Below are 15207 nucleotides of genomic sequence, written 5' to 3' on the forward strand. Positions count from 1 at the left end.
GTGGTGCAAACTTGCATCACAGGGTTAGGATAAGTTGGAAAACTTGTTGAATTTGGTAAATACACCAGCAACAGGTCCTCGTCTTCCTAAAGAATATGACACCAGGACTGTCATTTTATCTCATTTGGCTGAAAATTTGATCGCGCAACTAAATTTTGAACATGCAAACCTCCCGTGCTCAGACTCAACTTGATTGTCCTCCAGCGAGTGTGAACCGCTACTCCACCGTGTCACCCCCCCACCCCTCCACACACACTTCAAAATTACCAAAACACAAACTGACAGACGTTCTAAGAAACTGAAGTCAAAACCACCTGCATTCTGCACTGACTCACTACTGCCCCCTATTGCACAGGTGTTGCACTACTTTCTGACTTCCTCACATCTTTACAGTGTGTTCAAACCGATCCTCGTAGGTCAATACCAATCTTATTGGATGGTTGATTAGACTTGCTGTGCATTGAGAGGTGTAGCTGGGATATTTGATAATTTAAAATAATCTCTCATAATCACAAAAGTGTTGTGTTTTGCTATTTTGCTTTGAATGTGTACGAGGGGGTACCCAAAAGAAACCGGAATTTGGTCATAAAATACTATTAATAATAATGAGTTTCGACTTTTGGCCGTCAGATGTGTTACAGGTAAGCCTCATGCATATCTGTGAAAAATCTGAGATCCCACAGTGACACTGACGACTGCCGCCCCCCTCTGCGATTTTTCCAAAATGGCGACAGTGACTGAAGAGCTAGAGCAACGCGCGAACATCAAATTTTGCTTTTTGCTTGGAAAAACAGTAACAGAAGCACTCACCTTGTTGCAGCAAGTCTACAAGGATGATGCTCTGGGGAAGCCGCAGGTCTGTGAGTGGTTCGGGCGGTTTAAGAAGGGCCAGATGTCCATTGAGGATCAGTCCACCTCAGGGCGACCCTCCATCTCCCGCACAGCCGAAATTGTCGGGGAAATTGAAGTGGCTGTGATGGCAGATCGACAGAGGAGCATTGGAGAGGTGGCCGATCTGACGGGGGTCTCCTGGAGTTCCTGCCAGAGGATCATAAGCCAGGATTTGGGGCCACGCAGCATCTCTGCCAAAATGGTGCCGCGCCTGCTCACACCGGAGCAGAAGGAGACTGGCGTGGACGTGTGCCGGCAGATCAAACGGCAGCCGGAGGACGACGCCGGGCTGTTGTCCACGGTCATCACCGGGGAGGAGATGTGGTGCTACGGGTCTGATCCAGAGACCAAACAGCAGTCCAGCCAGTGGAAACACCATGGATCCCTCGGCCAAAGAACGCGCGTCAGGTCCGCTCAGCCATTAAAACAAAGCTGATCTGCTTCTTCGCTGTCCAGGGTATCGTCCACAGCGAGTTTGTCCCTCCAGGTCACACTGTAAATCAGGACTACTACATCTGGATCCTCAGACGGCTCCGTGAGGATGTGAGGAGGAAGCGGCCTGCGGAGTGGCGGAGTGGAGCCCGGTTGATCCACCACCACAGAGCGCCAGCGGACACGGCGCTGCGACCTCACGCAGTTTCTGGCGAAGAATGGAATGAATCTCCTCTCCCATCCGCCTTATTCACCAGATGTAGCCTCGTGTGACTTTTTCTTGTTCCCCAAGTTGAAGAAGGAGCTGAAGGGACGGCGGTTTGCAGACGTGGAGGAGGTGACAGACAAAGCGCAGCAGGTCCTTAAAGGGATCATTACGCACGAGTTTGCCGACGCATTTGTGAAGTGGGAGACACGGCTGGAGCGCTGCATTAATGCGAATGGAGATTATTTTGAAGGCGACGGTGGTGTTTTATTTTGAAATGTAAGAAATAAACAGTTACAACCAAATTCCGGTTTCATTTGGGTCCACCCTCGTATATTTTATTGGCTTGAAAATATACATTGAAAAGTCGATGTTGTAGCAAAATATTTGATGCACAGTGTCACAATAGTTGGATAATATTTGGAATTTATTACTTTATAATCCAGCAAGAATTGTACAACATAAGAATGATTCATTTTGTACATTTTTGAATAAGTTTGGACAGAAGGATCTTCAAACTAATTGGATATTATACAAGAAACTTTTATTTTTTATGAAGCCACGGTTGAGAAAAACACCTGACAGTTGAGTGTTGTAATTAGTGTCTTATCAAGGGTTAAGCTTCATATTTAAGAAAACCAAACAGTTCATTCTGAGTAAATCCCACTGGCGGGGCTAAATCCTAAAATCCTCACCAGTGCACCTAATAAGTAATAATCAGTAAATCTGTGAATTGTCGGTTTCTGTGCTCCAGTTTGAGGAACATGGGTAGAAACGTGCAGCTGTGAGTCGGTTATAAAGTGAAACCAGGCTCGGTGGGAGAGAAGGGATTTGTGTCACAGACAGATTAGGAAAGTGTGGAGAGGCAGACTTAAGGTATTTACACAGCAGGGGTGTGACTCATAAACAACACAAACATGTCAGATACTCTGGCGGATGTTTCACCGAGCTAAAAGTGCAGGAAGAAATTAAACTTTGCGACAGACGTCCAGCGATAGAACCGGCCTATCGATCAGAAGCAGTATTAATCATTAAACATCATCTGGTGACGGAGAAGATGATTTTCACCTGCAAATTCTGGTCATTCTCTCTTCCTCTCCGCTCTTTCTTTGCTCCTCATCTCTCTTCTACTCCCCTCCACCCTCCTCCTCCTCTTTTTCAGTTACATTCTGCTGCTTTTCGCCTTAATCTAATCTCCGATCACACATCAGCCTCCATGTCGTTGTTGTTTCCACATGAATTCCTTTTCCTGGTTTTTTAGCTGAGATCTCATCTCCTCCGGTTACTGTTTGGCATCAGGATCCTTCCGATGTCTCCCTGAGACAGACGGAAGGACGCTGCGAGGCGACGTGCCTCAAACAGTCACTCACACGCCTCCGTGACGGCGCCGTGGCCGCCAGCTGCGTCGCCTCCTCCTCCTCGATCTCACCTCGCCCACCTGTTTCCACCTACACACACCTCAGAGCAGACGGAGCGGCCCGCTTCCTCCGTGTGTGTGCGTGTGTGTGTGTGTGTGTGTGTGTGTGTGTGTGTGTGTGTGCAGTCAATAATGTTTGACTCCAAGCCTTCCTTTAGTGGGTCGGTGTCATAACGCCACATTCAGCGCGATCTCCAGTGGAACATCACACTTCTTCATCACACACACACACACACACACACACACACACACACACACACACACACACACACACACACAGAGCTTAGTCAGCATACACACTCTCCCTCCTCTCTGATAGCCGCTTCATCTTTCCTTCCAAACATCAAAATATGGCTCACATGTTGGGAACTTTACCAGAGGTGTCAATAGTCTGATTGAATATGGATCCAATTAGAAGTGTGCCATGTAAACACTCACATCTGATTAGATTGCACATTTGAAGCCATGTTCAGAGGAAATGGTTTAACTCTTTATGGCCAGACTCCTTGCACGCAACATATTGGATTATATGCACCACGTAGTTACGCAACACCATCAGGTTACGCTTCATGCATGCAGTTTGTAAAGAAAATTCATTCATGAAGCATAACTGTTTGATGCAGGAGTCCCTGGAAATCACATCTCTGTTTCTGATCAGATCTTAAAGAAACAACAAAAGCTTTTTTTCTGAACCAGCAAAATGCTGACAAACTGATTATTTGTGTTTTCACTCAATCTGACTTTTGTAATCTTTATTTGCTGGATTACCCAACGCCACAATTGACAGACTACAAATGGTTGAAAATTCTGCTTCTTCATGACTCACACATGTAAAAAAAACATTCAGTTAACACCAGTTTTTTTCTGTTTTCTTCTGACATATGTTATAAAATATTTGAACAGTTTTTAAATCACTGACAGAAAAGTTCCAAGCTTTATTTTGAAATTAAATGATGCTTTATGAAATGTTTCCATCATGGACTATAGAAAGACTGATAAAGCAGTTTTTTACACAGAACAGTTTTTTTAAACCAATATATTCACCAGTCACCTTCTGCCAGCAGCGTTAAAAAGCAGCTGTCTAGTTTTTACAATTCCTCCTTTTTTTGATTATATTTTAATTGAACTTTCTTGAAAAGTTGATCCATTATTGCAAATCTGCTTATCCTCCTTCATGCCTGTTGTAGAAACTCATTTTTATTTTGAACTAATTCTATTCAGCTTTTAATGTATTTGTCTACATTTGATATTGCGATGCAAATTTAGCTGAATTTTATGAATGAAAATTGCAATGAAAATCACATCATTAGGATTGACCTCAAATCAAGAATGATGTGGTTTTGAATGATTGTCTCAGCTGTAAACAGCTCCTCCCCTAAGGTTGAATTTCTTCTAAATGCTTTAGAAGAACTCTGAAAAGGCTAATAAATAGTGAGCCGGATGCAGGTTGGATTTTTACGACTGTGTTTCTCTGAAGGAAGTGGCTTAGAAAGACAAAGCGATTTAGAAATCAGACACAATTAGTCAGTGGTATAAATTTATGTTAATGCAATGTCTTAGTGCAGGATCAGCTGATTCAGTGGTGAATTTAAGTCAGGATTTAATTTCAGCAGCTCTACTTTAAAGTTTCCCTTCTATTTCCAGATGATCGCAGCCCAGAAACAGCTGATCGAGAACGCAGACTGTGTTCAGGAGAGGATCGCCCAGGTGCAGCGGGAAGGTGAGACCGAGCCCGGACAGAGGAGTCAAACCGAGCAGCGACGGTCTTGAACACTGAACAGAAACGACTGCAGCTCGGGATTCAATCAGATTCACGTCTGACTGGAGCGTCTAACAGGCAAACCTAATGAGGACGACTCCTCAGAGAGCGCTCTGCTGTAAACAGCGTCATCGCCCGCTGCGGCGCTTAATTAGCAACAGGGATAATGTTTTGACCAACATTCACACATTCAGACAAAATGACTTGTTGCTCACCTCCATCAACCTTCACTGACTTTAGGTGCAACAGAATCGGGCAAATCTCTGTACGTTCAGACCTTTCCCTCTCCTCAGATAACTCCCGACCTTTATCCGTCAACGTAAATGTCACCAGGAACTGCAGCGCTTCGCTCCTCTGTGTAAATATATCAGTGGGCTGCTGGAGACGTGCCGCTGAGTCCCGCCTGAAGGTGTTTCCATTAAAAATAGTTCAGGCGAATCAGCATGGATGCTGAAATCTTGACTCCCAGCAGCGCTGCCTCTAAACCACACACCGCAAACCAGCCTTTTATTCTGGACCACAAGCCAGAATCCAGAGATCCTGGAAATGATTGTTCTCACAGTTAATGACGGTCATTTTAGATCCTGTTTTTTTTTCTTTTTCTTTTTTGCAGGAATGGAGTTCCATGAGGATCTTTCAAGGCTCGGAGAGAAAGAAGGTCTGAAGGGGCGAAAGCTCATCAAAGCCGTGGAGAGTTTCACCTGGAACATCACGGTACTCAAGGTAATCGAGAGGAAAACATGAAAAGTCTGATCTGCAACCGTCATTTATATAGAAAGCCAGAAGCCATATCATGGATCAAATTACTAATTTCCATTTTACATCAAAAATCAAAGTTTACTTCTGTTTCCAAAATTGAAAATACAATTCAGAACTTGTCCAAAGTTAAATCACTTCTTCTTTCACATATTGTCTGTTCAGATTTGATTAAAATGCTTTTCATGAGCTTTTGATTTATTCTGCTGAAAATCACAGTTCGAGCACCATAATCCACTCTACTCAGTAAAGAAAAACACAAGTTGTTTTTATACAAAACCTGTCGAGACACAGATTTTCTTTTAAATCTACTTTGGAAGTTTTAGAAAATAACTTTTATTCAGTGCAGTTTTATTCTGTTAAAATGATTTGCATTTGCATTTTTTTGCTTGAAAAAGAAAAAAAAAATCACTCACGTCTATTATTTTCTCATTAATATAATTATTCATGTTTGTTGGTGTGAAGCAAATGACGTTTCCTTGTTATATTTATGGAAACGGTTAACTTAAAGCTAAGGTTGGCAATCTGAATTAGATATATTTTTTTTAAATACTGGTTAAAATGATCTTTATGACCCGATGGGAAGCAATTCATAGCATGTTCTTAAAGTAGAGCGGAAAATTGCGCCATAACTTGGCGTAGTGCAAATAAAGAAAAACAAAGAAACGAAGCGCTGAGGACAGGTTAGTACTGTATCAGCGGTGCCTGTAAGCGGGTGCGTTCCATCCAATGTGGTGGGAGCTGGGCGGAGCTAGGCGGAGCGTTGGGGAGATGCTACATTCGAATGCATGCTAGTTTTCCAAGATCGCCAACCCTCGCTTTAACCTTTTAATTAGTAACAGATTGTCACATTTGTCCTTTCCTTTCCACAATCAATTGACTGTCTTTATTTTAATTCTAACGATTTTAATTATTAGTCTCTTAACGCTGAACAGATTTAAAAGTGTCATTTGTGATTTAAACGTTGGGCTGAGTGGGTTTTCCTCGGCGCTGCAGGGTCAGAGCGATCTGTTACGCGGCGCCAAGATGGATTCCCTGGACGCTCTGAGGCAGCTGGCTCTGGCCTGTGAAGCCTGCGGCCTCACCTCCTCCTCCTCCTCCTCCAACTCCTCCACCTCCTCCTTCTCCACCACCGAGCTGCACTACTCGTCCCACCCGCTGTCCGGTCGCCGCAGCAGCACGCACGGCAACGGGCGCATCTGATGTTCCTCCTCCTCCCTCCCTCCACCCCTCTCCCTCCCTCTCCCCCCGCCCGCCGCCGCTCATCCGGCCGTGGAGCAGAGCATCCCTTTATCCAGAGCAGAGTGTCTGTCACAGCCTTACGGTGAGTTCATTAGAGGTCAGAGGCGTTTTGTGAATGTCTGCAGCAGAGGGCAACAAAGAAATAAAAATCTACACTCTGATACTGGAGTTCTGACGGCTCCCGCTTGAATCCTAAAGCTTGGAATGAGTAACTCGGAGGGTTTGTAGCTCATCAGAGAAGAAGACACTGGAATGGCCGTGGAGCCGATGTGTGCGGTCCTGTCTGCGTTCCAGTCGGGGCCTGAATGTAGAGCCGCCTCAGCCCTTTGGACGGCTCGTCGATGTAAAGGTGCTGCAACATCCGGACCCAGACGGAGCTCAGAGACAAACAAAACCCACCCGAGTGCGATTTAATGTCACTGTATTCATGTTGTTTCCAGGTAAAAATGCCAGAAAGGATTTGATAGTTTTCAGTAGCTCGATTGCACTGGATGTACACAGCACTCCCGTCCTGGGCGATAATCTGAGAGCGAGATCCTCCTCAAGCTTTCCTGCTTTTTTATTTGATGCAGATTTGAGCGGAAGAGAAAAAAAGAGAGAATCCAGATTTTCCATAATATTCTGAGCACCGATCAAGAACAACAGACCCATGGAAAGGAGATAAAACCTGAGGAAACGTGCGGTTCTTTAACTAACCCATCTAGTGTGTTTGAGGTTGTGTTCACACTTGTTGGAACTGGTTCTGCTTGTAAAATGACTGAATGGATTCTGTTCTAACCTGAAGGCAGCGCAGGCCAAAGATCATCTAACAAACGCCAGATCGTCTCAGCGTCTGTTGACCCACTAACGACGGGCGCAGATAAAGAAGCCGTGCACTCCTCTTCTCTCAAGCTTTCAAAAAAATATGGAGAGAATCAAAAAGGTGAAGAGCATTTGGAGGCTTGGGCTCTCAGTGGGGGTGATTTATGGATCACACAGGTTCCTGTTTTCTCTGAAACACAAGGACTGTAACCGGAGAGTGGGACGGATGTGTGTCGACACTGTACGCGTGTGTGTCGTGGTCCGTGTGTGGATCCTGTAACCTCGTCTCCGTGTCGGCGCTCCACATGAAGTACACTGTATCCATGTAGCAATAATTCCAGTGGGGAGACGAGCAGCAGCTGGAAACTGATCACCAGAGGTGGCAAACAACCACATATCTAGACTCACTCACTGTACTGAAGTGGATTTTTCAGGTATTTCATTACTTTCTGCTTTTAATCTGTTTTGAATCTTCAAAATCCAATTTGATGTTAAGTGGGGCAGAACAGTCAAAATTCTAAATTTCTTGAATAATCCAGTGTTTTATGATGAGTTGTGTCAAATAAAGTCTACATTTAGTAAAGAAAATGCTTGCAAAGCCAGTTTTTACCTTTGTACTTCGTTTCAGAACTCGTTCTCTCTTGTTTTTAACTGAAGAAGGTGAATCAGTATTTAAACTCTAACCAAAATCTTGATTACACAAAATTCTGCACTTGTGCAGATCAGATCAGTACTTCTGCCACCTCTGTTGATCACAGCCTCAACTCTACTTAAATGTTTGATTCAACTTTCTGTGTGAACTTCTGCTTCTTTTTAATACAGGAAAACTTTAACTATGGTTTTTTTTAACATGTGTTCTGGTGATTCTGATTATTAATTAACCAAACTTGACAAATGTGATGCTAAAAATGTACATAAAACAAAAAAAAAAAAAAACGCACAAACCAGTTGAAATACCTCCTCTTTCTGCTCACTGGTTTAAATTACATTTGTAGTAAAATTTGATTATTTGTAGGTTAAAACCAAAAAACAAATGATGGTCTGTGTTAAAGAGAGTATAGTAGATGTAGATGAAGGTCTGTTGTGTAGTTTACAATCAAACATCATCTGCATATTGATGTTTCTTATAATCTAAAATTAAACACTTTCGTGAATTTTTAGGATTACAAACCTTCTACTTTCATGAGTTAAAAAAGAAATCCAGATATTTAACAGAATTTAAAGTGGTGAACATGTTTTGTAAACTCATAATTCTTCATAGCGCTGTGGGTAAAGTGGCAGCACCGGCTTTGTCATGATCTGGTGTGCGCAGTGATTATAGCTCTCACATCGCAGGGTGAACATTCCCAGTTTGAGTCCCACTGGAGCCTTATTTGTGAAGGTTTGCATGTTAAGAATACTTTTTGTTTTTAGTTTTGAACTTTTCTCATTGACTCATAATTGTATTAAGTATTGATAAATTGACAATAACCTTCCTCAGTGCTGTCAAAATTGTATTATAGCAACTCTGCCCGCATTGTGTTTTAATCCTGATGAGCTGTAAAGTCAGGAAGATTTCTAACCTGTTGTCTAAAACATGATAACTGTACTCACATTGAATTACACAACAGACCTTCACAGAGGAGATCTGCACTCTGCTGCTCATTCCACAAATGCAACATTTAAAAAGCGAATGAATATTTCCAATGATTTATTTCCGAGGGCATCGTTACAACAAAGAAAAAAGCTACCAAACATGGGTTTCCATTTTTTTTGTGTGTTTTTTTTATAAAGTCTTACTGGGAAAGTCGTTTCTTTTTCTGATCTACAACACCTGGAGTTCTTCAGTAGTAGCGCATCCTGAACAAAACAAAACAAAGACATCCTGGTGTGTGATGCTGGGAATGAACATGATGAAATGAGTTTTCCATAGAGTCTGCAGCTGAGAGCGTCTGAACAGAGCTGGAGTGAGTCTGAGGGGCTTCTTCTCCGTCAACATTTGAACGGTTGACATGTTGAATGTTGATTTTTGGTCAAAGCCATGTAACCGCTAAAGGCATTTCCATGTTCTGAGCTTTTCCTCCGCATCACCTGAACAACAACAACAGCTTTAATTTATTTCTTTCTTTTCTGTCTCTGCCGTGTTTCCGCCGTCTCGTCTCGCCCTCGGGAAGCTGGGAGCGAGGAGAAACTGAGCTGATGCTGTGACTCACAGCCACAGCAGTGCGTTGACCTAATAACATTTCCAGAGAGTGCTGTTTTTGTTTGTTAGTTGTTTTTTTTTTGAATGTGTGTGTGGCTTCTAAAAGTAGAGACGGGTAGGTTGCGGGATGCTAGTGGTAGAAGTGAGGGGCTGATGCGAGGGGACGCCTGCGGAGCCTCCTAATTGGCTGTGAGGGATAACCCGGAGACAGCACCTGCTGCTGTGGTCTATTAATAACACCGGGAGCCACTCGGGGCCTTCGCCATGTATGTTTATGTCTCTCATGACACCACAGTGCCCTCCTTCCGGCTGTATCGTCTCCTAAATGCACCGAAGCAGAAAGCTTAATTCCCTCCGCCGCCGCCAAACGACCAGGATCTGATGGCTGCTGCGGAGTGGGTGGGGTGGAGAGGCGTCCGCCAGAACGGCGTCTCTCCGCATTCATCACGCTGCCATGTGACGTGGGCTTTGACTCAACTTCAGTTGTTGACGTAACTTCCTCATGAATTATTGAATGTTTGCAACTCATAAATTCAGATTTCATCCTTCCAAAGACATCGTAGTGATCTAAAAATAATGTTTCCTGGATTTTTTTTGTCCTTCAAATAATTAAATTTGAGGAAAAAAATTGTTCCTCGTGTTTTTCTTGTAATTTCTTTCTCAGTTTGATTATCGCCAGTCTGTTCAGTTATAGTTCTTACAATTTATAAAAGAATTACTGAAGAATTTGAAAATATTTTTTCTGAATGAATTTAGAATTTCATTTCATGTTTTATTTCTCAAAATTCATTGATTTAAAAAAAAATTAGGTAAATATTTGACTTATTTGTAGGAATATGCAATTTATCTGTCAATAAAACAACAATTTTAATATCACAGAATATTGATTGTTTTCTATTACCCAAATCTGTAATTGTATTTTTTTCAATATGCATTTATTTGAATTAACTTATTTATTGTTTTTGCCTAAAAATATTTTTTCTGACAAATTTTCCACAACTTATTTTTGTCAAGCTATAATTTTTTTTTAAAGGCAATACTTAGTTTTATACCATGATTGATTTATTTGAGAATTTGAAACAAAGATCAAAGAGAAGAGTTTTGCTCCATAATTCTAATGTTTGAATTTCCCTCTAAAATTCTCACTTTCAGTTTTCTCTTCTCAGTTTTTCCAGATTGTTGCGGCGCGTCGTTTGTCACACAGCCGCCTCCCTGCAGGGAGGAATTCTTTCCATTATTAATGCGGCGGCTTCGGTAAAACAAGCGGCAGTGTTAGCTTTCTGCTTTCCGGTGTACATGCATTCAACACGGGGATCACAACTGGGTCAAAGGGCCAACAAGTGGCAGGATTCACTTTACCTGAGGGGGGTGCGGGCCTGCACCCAGAGTCGGGTTTCAGTAATTAGGTCTTTTCCTGTGAAGGCAGAGCTCCTTCTCGGAATAATTCATCAGGTACACACCGTGTTTACAAAGGTCAGTGTGTGAAAACTGAGAAAAATGGCAGCCCGGTGGTGTTGGGTGGAGATGTAGCGTTGCTGATGTGCGGCCAGGTGATCCAGAAAACCTGCATCTGTTATTTTTTAGCCTGATTTAACACTCACACTGAAGTCCTTTGGTAAAAACCTGCAGCAGTACGCCCCACAGAGCCTGAGCTCCATAGACTGAATGTGCTTTTATACTTTCCAGGCAGCTATGGCTTTAAGTCCATGTCCCTGCTTCAGTGCTTTCAGTGAACATCCTGCTCAGCTTCTCTTTCATCTGTTCTGTCATTCCATTAGTGCATGTGAGGCAGTGATTTGAATCTGGGTTGATTGCAGGCTGCAGCCTTACTGTGTGCAGTTTGCATGTTCTCCTTGTGCCTGCAGCATTTTATAAGGGTGTGCGCTGAATTGAATTCATATCACTGAGGCATCCATACTGCTTAATCCACACGGAGACCGCTTCAGGTGTGTCTGCATACGTTCTGTAACTGGTTAGTAAGATGGGAAAACTGATTTTTTTTTTTTTTTTATTATTTTGAAAATACTTGCCTGGATTGTACATTTTTACTCCAAGAATGCTTCAATGTTGAAACACGGATATCATAATCCCGCCCCTCTCTTAACCTGCATGCGGTACTCATTAACTGCTGATATGCTTTTATATTTTCTTCATGATGCTTTTTTTTTGTTACATGTGACTCATGATCCAGAAAGTACAATGCAGACAATTTCCACAATCTCTTGATATTTTTAACCTTCTGCAGTCCAGTGTGACCCAAAGCAGAAGTTCAGCTTCACTGTTCCACATATAAAGACTGTTTTATTTCTCTCACATCCATTATTGCCTTTGAGATTTCACTTATACTTTCTGTGGAGATGTAACAGCGCCCCCACAGGTTATGTAGAAGTACTGCAGTCTTTTGGATGTGGACACATTTCTTGAAGCAGAAAAAACTTTTTGTCAATGGAAACCAGCTTTTTTCTTCGTGTAGACGAGGTCTGATAAGTCTTTTTTTGATTTTTGGGACCGGACCAGGAAGCCACACACACACATACAGGTGTGAACCCTGCCTGCTCCACCTGTCACTCATGAACAACCTTTCTAAAGCTGAGCTTGATGTTCACTGAAACACTCACGAGGAGGATAAACGCTAAAGAAGAAAACTTTAAGTCTCAGTTTTCCAGCCTCTCACTCTCTGCTTCTCTCGTTTTGGTTTTGAACCTGGTGGTACGTTGACCTGGCAGTATTACAAACCGAGTGTTTACCTCTGCAGACAGCACTGCCACTCACTGCAGTGCTTTACGTGTACCTCTGAAGTTTGATCCCTTTATGCCCTCAGGAGAGGAACAGATACGTAAAACTCACTGTGACTTCATTTTAAAGGATCATTCCAGCTTACTGCAGCCTCTTGTGTTTGTGTTTGGAGGGGAAGTCACACGAAACGGCATGTTTCAGGGAGAATACCAGAGATTTGTGCGATTTTCGAAGGAGTGTGATTCTTGAACAAACTATCTGAAGAATCCAGTTTGGAGGCCGATGGACTGAAAACAGTAAAAGAGTAAAAGAGCTCTCAAAAAGCTGCAATGCTTTGCTAAAGATTGTTACTGACTGTGTGGGAAGTGGAATTTAATTCATTTTCTTTCTGATTTTCTTTACTCATCATGGACTCAAGATTTTTCACAAACCAGATTTTGTAGGTTTAAATATGCTATTATTATTACTACTATTTTCTTTCATAGATTTATGATTTGTATTCCAGATTTTTCTGATATTAGCAGAAAAATCACTAGAATTTGCTGAAATTTCCTTAAAAAAAATGTATTTAAAGAAGTTTTTTGTAATAATTGATCATATAAAATTGGAGATTTTAACCATAAATATGAGTTACTGGATGAAATGAGTTTGTTTTTCTCAGACAGTCATTAACTTAAAATAGTTTGGATTTTCAAAATGTTGTAATGTGATTTGACACCCGAAACGTAACAAAAACAGTTTTCTGTTTTCTCTTGAAAACGCTGCAAACAGAGCCTGAATAGATGCTGTTTAATATGACTTTTCATCCATATGAATGACTCACAGAGGCACTTCGGGAACAAAAATACGAATTAAACCAGAATCCTCCTTTTCGCTCTGGCGTGTTACATCGATCCACACTGAAGATCAGGGTGTGTGTGTGTTGCCCAGGGGTCACGACCTCCAGCTGTGTCTCTCTCTCTCTCTCTCTCTCTGTGCTCTTCAGTGTGTGATTCCAGCTTGTCTTTGCAGGTCTGCAGTCAAAATAGTGCTTAGCATTCATCGGATTAACCGGAGAGTTGTTTATACCATGGTGATGTGGATAAACGTGTGTGAAGCTCTTGGACGTGTACGTGAAGCTATTTTAGGTTGTGTATTTCCCGTGGCCTCTGCAGTGTCCGTGTTAACACCGCTGACCTTTAATCCAGTGTTGCCCCCCCCACCCCCCTGCTGTTTTCACAGTCAACTTTATTTTTTTGTATAACTGAAAGAAAATGATTAAAAAAAGACCAAAAGAAGAACAGTATTTATTGAAGTGTGTTTTAAAAAAAAGCTATAAATGAATATTAAATGAACCTTTCTTTTATTTTGAGAAGCTACTGTGTTTTCTATCTGACAAGTAATCGAATATAACAAGAATATGTATCTAAGACAAAATAAAGTTATCTTTCCTGATCAGACATGTGTGCTGCTTCTTATTTATCAATGTACTCGACGAGGTTGACTCCAAAACTGTGAAACAAGTGTACTTTTCAAACCTTCATCTTCTTTTAGGTTGAATTAGATTTCCTGAATGCCTCACTTGTATCTTGTTGGTAGATGCCACAATTTTTTTTTCTGTTTATATGAAAGCTTGCAAATTTAGAGAAGACCATTATACTTGTTGCACCTAAACATCTCTCACGCAGAGCAATGGGTGAAGCTACGAATCACGGCTGCTCCCAAAACATCTCACATGCGGAGAATTACTACAGTAACAGTAGATGCCATCATTTGAACAACAGATATTTGTGACTCACTTGAAGGACACATTTGTGATGTTTCCCTGAACACACCATGTCAAAGCTCATTGTAGATCAGAGGTGTCAAACATGAGGTCCATGGGCCAAAAACGGTCCACAAGAGGCTCCAGTCTGACCAGTCATATCACGGAGCAAATGCTGAGAATAAAAAAAAGTAGATTTTTTTCATATTTCTCAAGAGTAGTGGAAAAGAATGCCGAGAGCCGACATGATACACCTGCAGTGAAAGATCCAGTAGCCACCTCACTGCAATCACACCAATCAATAACTCTTTAACAAAACGTCAGTAACATACAAATGGCGCCTGCATCCCATCGTTGTGAGGTGGATTATATGCTACAAGCTCATTTTTATTAAAAGTATCTGTCTATCGAACAGCAGAAACAATATTTATTTATATAAGCAGCCAGTAGTGCTGTGGGGTTAAGGGACCGTCTACAATTTACAAGACGCTGCAACAGTGAAGACGATTTATTATTTCGAGGGAACGAATTAGTAATTCGTGTGCACAATTTATTATTTCATGGCCACAATTTAATTTTTTAATTTTTTTTTTACCATGTCATGTCCAGGGCACCATATAAAGGAGAAGTTTTTGGAACTTTTCACTGTATTTTGTAACAGAATGTATCATTACAGTTAGCTCTGTGTTGAAGTTGAAGCAGTTTTGGAATTGTTTGGTTTAGCAAAAAACTTAAGATGTCTTAAAACTTACACTTTGGAAAAAGAAATGCAGAACCGAACAACATTTAAATTTTAAATTTAAATGTTGTTATGGCACTATTTAGGGATGAAATTGCCCGTGTGGCCTCTGAACTGAAATGTTTGAAACTCCTGTTATAAATCTTAGAAATGACAGATACTTTCAGGATTCCCCACCAACGATTAATTTACAAATATTTCCTAAATATTTTACATGCAGCAAAGTGAATACCTTTTTAATTAGTCCCTTAAATCCAGGAAGATGGATTAAAGCAGCAACCTTTCTCTATGCAGTTTCTCTTT

At 41.6% G+C, this 15207-nt stretch overlaps 1 protein-coding gene across 1 annotated transcript in view; it reads left to right on the forward strand.

Annotated features, from left to right (window-relative positions):
• Positions 1-8336, forward strand: part of plcl1 (phospholipase C like 1) — an 82304-nt gene extending 73968 nt beyond the window's left edge. Inside the window, exons 10-12 of the mRNA XM_030111415.1 lie at positions 4590-4665; positions 5318-5427; positions 6457-8336. Coding sequence (XP_029967275.1) covers positions 4590-4665; positions 5318-5427; positions 6457-6663 — 393 coding nt within the window. The 3' untranslated portion in view covers positions 6664-8336. The remainder of the gene's footprint in view (positions 1-4589; positions 4666-5317; positions 5428-6456) is intronic.
• Positions 8337-15207: the final 6871 nt, after the last annotated feature.

Source organism: Salarias fasciatus, chromosome 16 (assembly GCF_902148845.1).
Source record: "Salarias fasciatus chromosome 16, fSalaFa1.1, whole genome shotgun sequence".
In the NCBI taxonomy this organism is placed as follows: Eukaryota; Metazoa; Chordata; class Actinopteri; order Blenniiformes; family Blenniidae; genus Salarias; species Salarias fasciatus.